The sequence below is a fragment of the Chenopodium quinoa genome, unplaced genomic scaffold (assembly GCF_001683475.1).
Source record: "Chenopodium quinoa cultivar QQ74 unplaced genomic scaffold, ASM168347v1, whole genome shotgun sequence".
NCBI lineage: Eukaryota > Viridiplantae > Streptophyta > Magnoliopsida > Caryophyllales > Amaranthaceae > Chenopodium > Chenopodium quinoa.
Window position 1 is genome coordinate 3,506,082 of NW_018744092.1, and position 9,142 is coordinate 3,515,223.

Genomic DNA, 9,142 nt, shown 5'->3' on the forward strand with positions numbered 1-9,142 from the left:
GTTTGTTTTATCAACCTAATTTTAACTTACTTGAATTAATTTATCAGAATTTACCTGAACTTACTTGAATTTATTTGAACTTATTAAATCTTATTTTGGTTGTAATTTAAACTTGAGTAGCCCTTATCAATCTTTATCAAATTTTTCCTTATCTTATTTGAATTTACGATATTAAATATGAAATAATTGAAACTAAGGTGAACAAGATAGGACCTTAATAAAGGTCAAAATTGCCGACCTTTGATCTTGCACAATATGTTCACTTCATCTAAGCTATATAAAGAAAATAATAATAAGTTTACATAAGAATCAATAAGTTCAAATAAGATTCACCAAAAAAAATTCAAATAATAATAATAATAATAATAATAATAATAATAATAATAATGTTGTTGGCGGAATTTCAAAATGCCTTCAATTTAGTTGATCGTGCGGTCATGTTACGTGAAGTTGATCTTCGTTGTCCGGGCATTTCACGATGGGTTGAATTATGCTATCCTAATCCAGCCAGATTGTATTATGGGGAGCACACCTTATGGTCGTCTCAGTGGATGCAGCAAGGTGATCCCCTTGGTCCACTGCTTTTTGCTTTGGTTTTACAATCCCTGGTGTGTAAAATCAGAGACGCTTTTGATGTCTGTCTTCAGGCGTGGTATGTGGATGACGACACTATTATTGGTGACACTTTGGTGGTGGGGAAAGTTTTGCAGTTGATTATGGAGGAAGGGCCTCGTTTTGGGTTACATCTCAACGTGGAAAAAGCTGAGGTTTTCTGGCCTACAGAAGACCCTCGAAGCAGGTTTGTGGGTGTCTTTCCCCCTAATATTGCTCGACCTTTGCATGGTGTGAAATTGCTTGGTGGTTCTGCTACTTCCAATTTAGTTTTTAGTGGTAAGCTTGTGATGCAAAGGGTGACCAAGACCATTGTACTTATAATAAGGTTACTAAGCTTGATGATCCTCAGTGTGAGTTGTTGTTGCTTAGGGCATGGATCGAAGTTTCTATGCTCTACTTTGCTTTGCGTAGTTGTCCTCCTAACACTTTTGAGGCGGCTCAGTGCACATTCGATGGGGCTTTTCGATCTTCCTTGGAGCGTATTGTTACTGCTTCGAGGCCTGAGTTTGGCGATTGGTAGTGGCAACTAGCCAACTTACCTTTTGCATTTAGAGGGCTTGCTGTTTATTTTGCAGGTGATGTTCATCATTATGCTTTTCTTGCTTCTCGTTTACAGTCTACTGGTTTGCAAACAAAGCTTCTACGGCGAGCTAACATTGTTGGTCTTGGTCAATCCTTTGAAGATGTGTTGAGCTGCCGACTTATCCTCGCGATTAGGCTAGAGCTGCGAACCAAACGACACAGGCCAAAAGCGTGGGCTCTAGGGCCAGTTTAAGAAACTGAGGTAAGAAAGTTCATGGTCAATCATATAGCATTGATATTCTCTATTTAATGGAACTGTGGAGTCTGACTTTTTAAGTAACCCTAGTGAGGTCGCTGCCTCTAAACTCATGAAAAAATTGGCAGATATATATTTCACAAAGGTTACCACTTCTATAGAGTCCACTTTTTCTTTATCTCCTCAACAGTCTGTGGAAGTCACGGCAGGGCGATCACACTTCGGCTTGGCTTCGGGCAATCCCTATTTCAAGGTTGGGTTAGACAATGAACGCAAAGACTTACTGATGTGTGTTGTGCTACAAGTTGGGTGTTCCTTTGTTCTTTATCTCGACGTCGTGCTCTGCTTATTCGAGGGTTTCGACTGGGGAAATTTTCAGTGATCACGCGGTGTCATGTACAGGTATTGTGGGTATTATACATCGGCATAATAATGTTGTTCGATATCCTTGTTGATGTTTGCTATCGGTCTGGGATTTTAGCAAGAAAAGAGGTTGGCATTGGGTTGTCTAGAAGGAACGACGGGGCCCTCAGACCTACAGATATGTTACTTTATTCATGGGATCATGGTCGCGATGTGTGTGTTGACTTGACAGGATCTTCTCTTTTGACACGGTCTGAGCTATCTGACTTTGTTCCTAGACGGGTTGTGCTGATGTGGCTCATCGAAAGTGGGTCAAGTATAAATCTAGCTGTGAGGTAATTGGATATGGTTTCCTTTCCTTCTCCTTTTGTTCTCTTGGGGAATTAGGGAAGGAGGCTATTGCATTGTTAAAGCGAGTTCAGAAGTTCTCGACGACTTACGACTTTAGGGCGCGTGCTGCTGCTCATAATTTTACTAGGATAAGCTTTGTTATAGCTAGAGGAGTGGGGGCTCATATTGTATCTCGGCTTTTTTACAAAATGCCCTTCTCAATTTGCAAAATTACCTCTCTTATCTACAATTAAAAATTAAAAAAAAAAAAAATTAAAAATTACCTATTATAACTACTCTATAATAACTGCTCCATTTCTTACACATAAACTCCTTCTAAGTTTGCTCATTTATGTTTTTTTTTTGTTCTTCTTTCTTTCTCATGCTTTTAGTAAATATTTTATCTGTATTATTAGTTTCACAACTCTTAATAAACATGACTGTTTTTTTTTTCGAGAAATGATTCTAGTTTGATGGCGGGCGTTGGTTATTTTTTTTTTTTCATTCTAATTTCTTATATGGTACACACATAGCGTGTACATCTTAGCTTGTTATAATAATAATAATAATAATAATAATAATAATAATAATAATAATAATAAGTTTAAATGAGAGTTAGCAACATCAACTTCAATTAATATTTTAAATAATAAATTCAAATAAGTTTAGCTAAGTTAAATCACGTTAATAAGATGTATCTTTAGTACAAGTGTATGTAGAACAAATATATAGATGGTGCAAGTTGTGGCTAAAGCATACTAAATTATCATTTTATGTACTTCGTAATTAAAATTTTTTAAATCCACCCCTAAGATTATTGCAGTATTCCACAATTGACAAAAAGATTATTGTAGCCGTTGTAGGAAACTCCTCTTTACATCTGTTTTTTTTTTTTTTTTTTTTTTTTTTTTTTGAACGACTCTTTACATCCGTTTATCACCTGCTAAGTTGCTAACACATATGGACTATAGAGTACAAGCTTAATTAGTACTATTATCTCGTTGACTTATGCAATTGGCCTTGGAATCTTGTGTTAGTAGCTTTTTTGCATTGAGTGTGTTGGACTACATGGACCAGGCCCAATCAATGCAGTCCAGACTCTGGCCCAATATTGTTAGGAGTTCTGTATAGTCGTTTTTATTTTTATTTTATTTTATTTTTGCTGGGAAAAAAGTTATGAAGTGATCAGCATATTCAGCAATATTAAAGGAACAATTCATCGACCACATATAACAAATACTTTGTATGAGTCAAGGAATGGCTTCTAGCCTTTTCGGCACGTACAAGTAAGCCCCTTAGCTTAGCGGTATCAAGGCTTGTAAATAGGTCTTCGGGAGACAAAGAGAACTAATAGCACTAACGATTAAGGGTCACTAGGTATCAGGAAGATCAAGCATGCCATACATTCTTTGCAACACAATTTTAACTTCGAGGTATATAAGAGATTGGGTTTGTTATCCAATAGGAGAGGAGGGAACAATTATCATTTGAAAACTTTCCAATATTATCTACCCATTAAACATGTCATGCGTTCTTTGCAACACAATTAATCTCGTGTTCATGCCCGTACCAAATTTTAAGACTAGCCCACTTACACAAAATCCTCGGATCGTTTAATCCCATATCACAACCTAATGACCTATGTATAAGATCGAGTATTCGAGTGGCTTCGAAACTCTTTGAATAAAGACTGCCAAGTAACCTTAGTAGCCATTATATGTTTTCATGTTTTGCATTTGCCATTGGAATCGTCAACAAAAGGAATCAGATTAATGCAAAACATGTTTGCTTACTAATTTATAAAAGGAATCATTGTTCATGAAAATTGTTTGCCTTCTAATTAAGGACATTCACATTTATATGCACTAGCTAAAACAACCATGATAAGATTCTAATTAAAAGTTAAATAATGTTGAAATATCTAATCACTAATCAATCATTAATTTCTTTGTACACTTAATTCATTTTGGTCAACAAAAGTGCCATGGAAACCATAAGGAACCCTTGAAGGCATGCATACACTTGCAATTTGCTTCATATCCTTTGCCCTCAATATTACCAATTCCGACCTCTCCACATTTTCATCCCTCACAAAGCTCATTATCCACCCTTCATCTTCACAATCATCATCGCTAACACAATCAACTTCACCTAAATCAACATTAACATCACCTAAATTGTAATTAACTTCTCCTAACTCGTGATTATTAGAAGATGTACTCGTTTTCTTAGCGGGTACAAAGCATGGTTCCCCACCATATCTCTCATATCCATAGATAAACTTAGTCATTTCACCGGTTGTAACATCAACCTTGGCTATGCCACCACATTTAGGCCACGGCTCTGCGATTGCCATGTACACGTACCGCGTCTTTTTCCCTAACAAACGCTTATTTACTTGTCCTATTTCTAAATTTACACCCGAAACTATCACCCGTCGGGTTGATTTACCCGTCTCAAGGTCTAGTCGAATCTCGGATAGTTCAATTTGGATCGGGTCATTACTATCGTTGAAGATCGAATCGGGTGGGCTCATGCATGACCCAAGTATGACCACATGTTTTCCCTCATTTTCCTCCCATGCATTCATAAAATGGAAACAAAAGCTATTTGGAACCTCAATCCATTGGATCTTTGACCCGGTGGTATCGTCCTTCGGGAGGACCCCGAACCGAGCCCTCTTATTCGGATCGAACATTAGGGGCGACCCGCCCCGAACCATCTCGGATAATTTAAACACAACTTGATTATCCGGTATGACTACGAAATTTTGAGTCAAGGCAAAGTCATGAATCATAGTAGGTTGAGGAAGCGACACGGGTACTTCACGTAACTTCTGGCCCCGCTTATCAAACCTAAAGTACTTCAAATACGGCTTACTTAGGACGTCGTAGCTAAGTGTATGAAGATCACCCGTGTCAGGGTCCACCTTAGGGTGTGCAATCAACGGGCGATTCACCTGCCCGTCGAAATCGAACCGTCCGACCGTCTCCAAATCATCACCACCGTTGATTTTCACGTGGTATGGCAAGTCATCCTCCGACATAGCAAGTAATCTCCCATTAAAATACACAAGACCAGCATTAGCCACTCCAACTCCACGTGCCGGGTCAACTAAACCAAGACCCCCACGTGCATAAAATAAACCGAGCCGGACCAATCCGGTCCGACCGTGTAACTCGCCAATCGGTTTAGGAAATAAATTTCTCCCGGCCACATATTCTTGAACCAACCGGTTCGTTTGAGTGAACCGGCAGCAATAAGCTGCTTGGTTTCCTGGTCCAAGTTTGACGGCGTGGATCATTCCATCGCCGTCGAACAAGTGATGAGCACCTGATGGTGGGAGCATAGGATTAGCTCCATTCCTCACATAAACTCCTTTTAAACCGGATGGAATTTCACCCATTATTTCTAAACCGATCTGAACCGGATGTTCCTGAACCGGTGCATAATTACCCGATAATTGAATTTCCGGGTCGACCGTTTTAGGCAAAGGGTGTTTTTTTTCTTGGTCTAGGACAAGTGATTTCTCTATTTTGTTCAAGGCCGATGCTGCCAGCCTTTGGAGCGGGTTAAGGGTAGGTTGGCAATGCGGCGGCAACATCGTCTGTGACGGCCGCTGCGGAGGAATGGGATCAAATGTAGAAGGAGAAATAATCTTGGTAGTGTATTTGGAGGGGTTTATTAGGATGTTACAATAAGTAACTTTTGAAGGTGATGAAGAATTGTGAGGATTATGAAATGGTAGATTTGTTTTGTTTTTTGGTGTAATAGTAGTAGTAGTATTACTAAGGAATTGGGTGGTAACATGCATGGCTCTTTGAAGAATGAGATACTACTACAAGAATAAGGTGTAATTTTGAAGTTATGGATTAAAGGGGGATTATATAGGGGGAAATATTTTATGTTGCATGGTCGTATTATACTCGTATATCCGAGTATGTATTTAATTGTTTTGACATGTAGTGTAGTTAGATGCCAATTGAACCTATAAGCTGGCTAACCAAGTCGTGTCATTCTAGTAGCGGCGTTGCTTTTGGGTGTCTCATTTAGACCTTTCTCATTTGAATGTAATTTAGAACTCCAGACGACTTTAGTAAAAAAAAAATATACTTAATCCGTACTTTAAGTATTGTATGTTCGATTTTGAATTTATCGTAATATTTGCATTTTATTTGTCACTCTTCTTAAATTCTTAATTATTTCTTCTCTTTTTTTTTTTTTTGAACAGCTCATAAAATATGGTACATTCCTAATACGAAGTGATAGAATAATAGAAAAAAAAAAAAAAAAAAAAATTGCGATAAACATGTGTCGATGTGCCATGTGAACAGAAGATGATTTGAGTTGCGGATCCTCATAAGCTACACGTGCCACAACATCAATAGAGATGATCCTATTACACTCTTAGACGAATAGTAGTACAGGACATCAGTTTGATGTATTCCGTTACAATACCTCATTGCGTTTCGAATACGTGTACATTTAAGCTTCACTCGCTTGAGAAATCATCCATACATCACCATTTTTGAAGTGTTGGCACTGTAGCATGGCAAACAATTTAATTTGGTCTAAACTCTAAAGGGATATCGAATATCCATTCCTTTTAATTTTGTTGATCATTATATTTCGATCTTGTGCTCCTTTCACGTTATAGATATATATGTTTTTAGATGTGTTTTGAATCTTAAGGACTGAACAAATAGAAGGTTGTAGTGTCTTTATTACTTTACTAAACTAAATAAAGCGGAGTCCACTATGTCCGATTTCCCTCACTTTTTTACACGTTTATAAGCATATATATATATTTGAAATCAAAGGCTAAGTTATGTTTGAACTTGGAAGTTACTGTAATTAATTGATAGTATAAAACAGTGGGCAAATGGAGCACAAAGCGGGACTTTGATACTACTCCTGCATGTCGCATGCGCCAGTATAAAATACTCCTTGCATGCTGACATGCATGCGCTAAAGCTAAATACTACTCCTGCATGTTCATGCATATAATGTATCCGCTAAAGATAATAAATAACCCTCCCTCTGTTTTTTAGTGCGCCACTGTATGTAATTGGCATATATGTCAATGTGAAACTTTGATTAACACGATATATTGAAACTATATATTTTAATAAATACCTACATAACTATATTTAATTTTATATATAAAGTACAAATATTGATTAAAACGGTATATCTGTAAATGCATGTAAATATATAGTACAAAAGTCAAAGTGATGAGTCACTTACAAAAAACAACGGGAGTACTTCCACTGTGTTATTTTTCTACTTGAAATCATCATACTTTCCATATTATGCTTGTCAATGGATTTTTTTTTACTTTTTTTGACATCAGTAAATTTATTACTTATTATTCCATTTGTTTCAAAGTAATGTTCCAGTTTGACGTTTTCACATACACCTCTTTGACCTTCATTGGTGCTTTATACATAAGATTAAAAATAGTAGACATATGGGTACATATTATAATCATCTCGATGTATAGTTTCTGAATATCAACTTTTTATAATTTATATATCTATTAATAATTATTGGTATAATTGGTCAAAGCTTCACATTGGTAAATGTGCCGGTCAAAATTAAACCGAGGGAGTATTATCGATGGGTAAAAAAAAAATTAATACTTTGTATTACAAAAGCTATCAAGGTGAATCTAACAAAACCTCAATGAGTATATTTTTTTCTTAACTATAAATCATTAAAGATAGTCAAAGTACTCATATGTGAATAACGCTAAATTCAAAGTGTTGAAAGTAAAAAGAAATAGAGGGAAGTAGTTTATACAATTGATATTAATGAATTGATTATTTCAAAAAGAAAAAAAAAAGTTTATACAATTGATACAAGCATATATACATATATATATATATATATATATATATATATATATATATTAGAGTTTAAATGTACAGTACAGTCTAACTCTATGTCGGGGGATTTTTCAGTAACCCCTAGTCGAGTAATCCCTGACCGAATAACTCGAGTAATCCCTATCGAGTAAATCCTCAAGTAACCCCTGACCAAGTAACCTCTGACCATACCCATCAAGTAACCCCTGACCGAGTAACCTCTCGAGTGACCCCTGACCGAACTCTTCAAGTAACCCCTAACCGAAAAAACTCAAGTAACCCTTGCCACACGGTGTGACCAGCCACATATAAAAATCTATCCTCGATGTCTGTCTTATTTCTTTTTATATAATTTTTAGTGAAAATCTATGACTAAGATATTTTAATATGATCTCAATTAATATCTTGAATCTCACATTAAGGTGAATTTAAGGCCCTATATTACTAATATATTAACATTATGTTTGGACATAGAGAATAAATTGAAAAGATTTAAAGGAAGAGAAGAAAAAGGAATGAAGGCTGGAGAGTTGCCACCCCTTAGTTGGATAACGTATGGAAAGAGGGAATTAGATAGAGAAATTAAAATATATATTCTCCTTCTTCTATAATAAATCAAATCCTTCCTACATTTGAAAATTTGATGAATCTGGAAGTTCTATCCCCATCCCCTTCATTTCCTTTAATTTCCCTTCTTTAATTTTATACTTCCCATGCTCCTCTTATTCTTCATTGCTATTGAAATATAGTGTAATACTCCAAAAAAAAATGAAATAGAAAATGATCACTTCAAAAATTGATTTTGCACATCTATTGTGAAAACATGCACAATTACAATTTTCAGTGTTTTCCTCACGAGGTGTGCTAGTATTAATCAAAGGTGTAGTGTTTTGATGAATCATATTTATATAGGATTTATAGGCATGTTTATGCTACTTTTATAGTTACTTTTTAGGTCTTTTAGTCGCTTTTTATGTCATATTTGCATTTATTGTCCATTTTGTGCTCTATTACACTTCGTTTGTGTTTTCTTAACGTCGCAGGTAGGACTGGCAAAAACTGACCCGACCCGAAAATAGCGGGTTTGGGTTGAGATTTTCGACCCGAAAACTTAAATGAGTTGACACGAACCCGACCCGAAATTAAATGGGTTAGGTTAAGGTTGAAAATTTCAACCCAAAATGACCCA

General features: G+C 36.2%; 1 protein-coding gene across 1 annotated transcript; it reads right to left on the reverse strand.

The window, feature by feature from the left end:
• Nucleotides 1–3,984: 3,984 nt before the first annotated feature.
• Nucleotides 3,985–6,258, reverse strand: LOC110692067 (9-cis-epoxycarotenoid dioxygenase NCED6, chloroplastic). Its single transcript, XM_021869056.1, has one exon. It carries the CDS (start codon nt 5,898–5,900, stop codon nt 4,026–4,028), a length of 1,875 nt encoding a protein of 624 aa, XP_021724748.1. The 5' UTR covers nt 5,901–6,258; the 3' UTR covers nt 3,985–4,025.
• Nucleotides 6,259–9,142: the final 2,884 nt, after the last annotated feature.